General features: G+C 43.2%; 1 protein-coding gene across 1 annotated transcript; it reads left to right on the top strand.

The window, feature by feature from the left end:
* Positions 1 to 417: 417 nt before the first annotated feature.
* LOC101776876 (probable LRR receptor-like serine/threonine-protein kinase At3g47570) lies at positions 418 to 2,079 on the top strand (the record flags this gene model as incomplete). The annotated part of the gene is given in 2 exon segments (XM_012842871.2): positions 418 to 1,401; positions 1,507 to 2,079. Coding segments are annotated over 2 exon segments (1,328 nt in total), but the record flags the coding sequence as incomplete, so codon positions are not given.
* Positions 2,080 to 2,557: the final 478 nt, after the last annotated feature.

Here is a 2,557-nt window from a genome sequence, read left to right as displayed (position 1 = left end):
GAAACCTGGTAGTTCTAAGATTATCCCAGAACAAATTGTCCGGTCAAATCACACCTGCAGTAGGTAACCTTCGGCGGTTATCCCAGCTTAATCTTGATAGCAACAGTTTGAGTGGAAACATACCGGCAAGTTTAGGACAGTGCAAGCAATTGACCATGCTGAACTTGTCTGTTAACAATCTTGAGGGACACATACCAACTCAACTGCTAAATATAACTACCCTTGTGAGTTTGGACTTGTCGAGAAACGATCTTATTGGATCAATACCACAACAAACTGGTATGATCAATCTTGCCGTTCTAAATATTTCATACAATCAGTTGTCTGGAAAAATTCCTCTTTCGTTAGGCCAATGTCTCGTTCTCTCCTTTCTCCACATGGAAAATAACCAGCTGGATGGCGTTATTCCTCAATCTTTCATGAACCTGAAAGCCATCCAGCAGATTGATCTTTCTCATAACAACATAACAGGACAAATTCCAGATTTTTTCAATAGTTTCACTGCATTGGAGGACCTTGATTTATCTTTCAACAACTTTGAGGGGCCTGTTCCGACCAGTGGCTACTTCCGTAATGGCAGTGTAGTAGATTTGTATGGCAACACTAAGCTATGTGCAAGTGTCTCCATGTTTGCATTGCCGATTTGCCCCACAACATCAACAGTACTGAAGAAAAGGCACCTCATCAACACTCGCTTATTGCTAATAGTAGCTCCACCAATCGCTATTGCCTTTTTCTCGTTCTTATGCTGTATGATCACACTTCTGAAGAAAAGAACACACACAGCATCAATTTACAAGGGGACCATGAAGAAGGTATCCTATGGTGACATCCTCAAGGCTACCAATTGGCTCTCTCCTGTCAACAAGATCAGCTCAAGCCGCACTAGTTCTATCTACATTGGCAGATTTGAGTTTGAGACAGATCTCGTGGCCATCAAAGTGTTCCATCTTGACGAGCATGGTTCACTAAACAACTTCCTTATGGAATGTGAAGTGCTCAGAAACACCCGGCATCGCAATCTTATGAAACCAGTGACCTTATGCTCAACAGTGGACTTGGATAACAACGAGTTCAAAGCTATAGTTTTTGATTTCATGGCTAATGGAAGCTTGGACATGTGGGTGCACCCAAAGTTATACCAAAACAGCCCCAAGAGAGGTTTAAGCTTGGGTCAGAGGATAAGAATAGCTATGGATGTTGCTTCGGCTTTGGACTACATGCACAACCAACTCACACCACCTCTAGTTCACTGCGATTTGAAGCCAGCTAATGTTCTTTTGGATTACGATATGACGGCTCGAGTTGGTGATTTTGGATCTGCAAAGTTTCTATCTTTGGGTCTCAGTAGTCCAGAAGGTTTTGTTGCTATAGGAGGAACTATGGGATATATCGCACCTGGTGAGTCCACCTTTGCTTTATGTTTCATGACATGATATTTTTCTTTTTGTTAACATGGAATAGTTTTATTCTTTGAGATGTAACATGGAATAGTTGCGTGTGCAGAGTACGGAATGGGGTATAAAATCTCAACTGGGTGTGATGTGTACAGTTTCGGTGTGTTGCTGCTAGAAATGCTCACCGGAAAGCGACCCACTGATACAATGTTCATCGATGGCATGAGCCTTCACAAGCTGGTGAGCTCAGCATATCCAAATGGACTTCCTGAGGTTTTAGATCCCTACATGTCCCAGGAGGGAGACCGTGCATTTGCATCATCAACACTACAGGGCTATCTGATACCATTGGTTGAAGTTGCCCTCTCATGTTCTATGGAACTACCCAAAGATCGACCAGTAATGCATGATATTTGTGCCAAAATATTTGAGATCGGCGAGTCATTCCTCTAGTCCTGGTGAAATACTTGGACCGTATTGAACAAATTTTGGGCAATGTGATCTTCTAGGGAAGTAAGAACTACAACATGTGGCTAGCTGCGGACTATGGTTGTGTACATTAATCCTGCTCGATTTCGATTCAGAGTTCAGGTGCGGATATTGCTAGTTGGCGTACGATCAATATCTTCTTGTGATGTTTCATTCCCAGTCCTAAGAAAATAATGCTTGTTTGTGATGCCAACAGCAATATTGCTTGGTTGCGATGCCGACAATGCATTAAAAAAATTGAAGAAATTTTAATGCGAACAACATGCTATGCCTGTTTCCCTGTCCTAAGAAAAATAAGGAAATGTAACTGTAGTGCGAACAGCCCTTGCTTCAGGCTTCAACTATTTTTTTTAAAGAACCACGCACACAGGACAGTGCGTGTTTCATTGATACAGCAGAAAATACAAGATTACAATCCTAGGAGGCTATATGCAGGAAAAGAAAAGGAAAACAAAAAGACTTGCCCAGTTGGATTGGGACATTAACACGGGTCACCACTCAAACTCAAAAATGCCACACCCGACCGGTTGGATTGGGACGTCAACACGGCCTCCTCACTCCACTCACCACGACGGCACCCACCAACATTCACGCTCATATATTTGTCGAAACCTCCAGGCGTGGCCCTACTGCACCGCACCGAGAAAGCCACCGCCATGCAGGACCCTCTG

This window comes from Setaria italica, chromosome IX (genome assembly GCF_000263155.2).
Source record: "Setaria italica strain Yugu1 chromosome IX, Setaria_italica_v2.0, whole genome shotgun sequence".
NCBI lineage: Eukaryota > Viridiplantae > Streptophyta > Magnoliopsida > Poales > Poaceae > Setaria > Setaria italica.
This window is presented reverse-complemented; position numbering and strand designations above follow the sequence as displayed.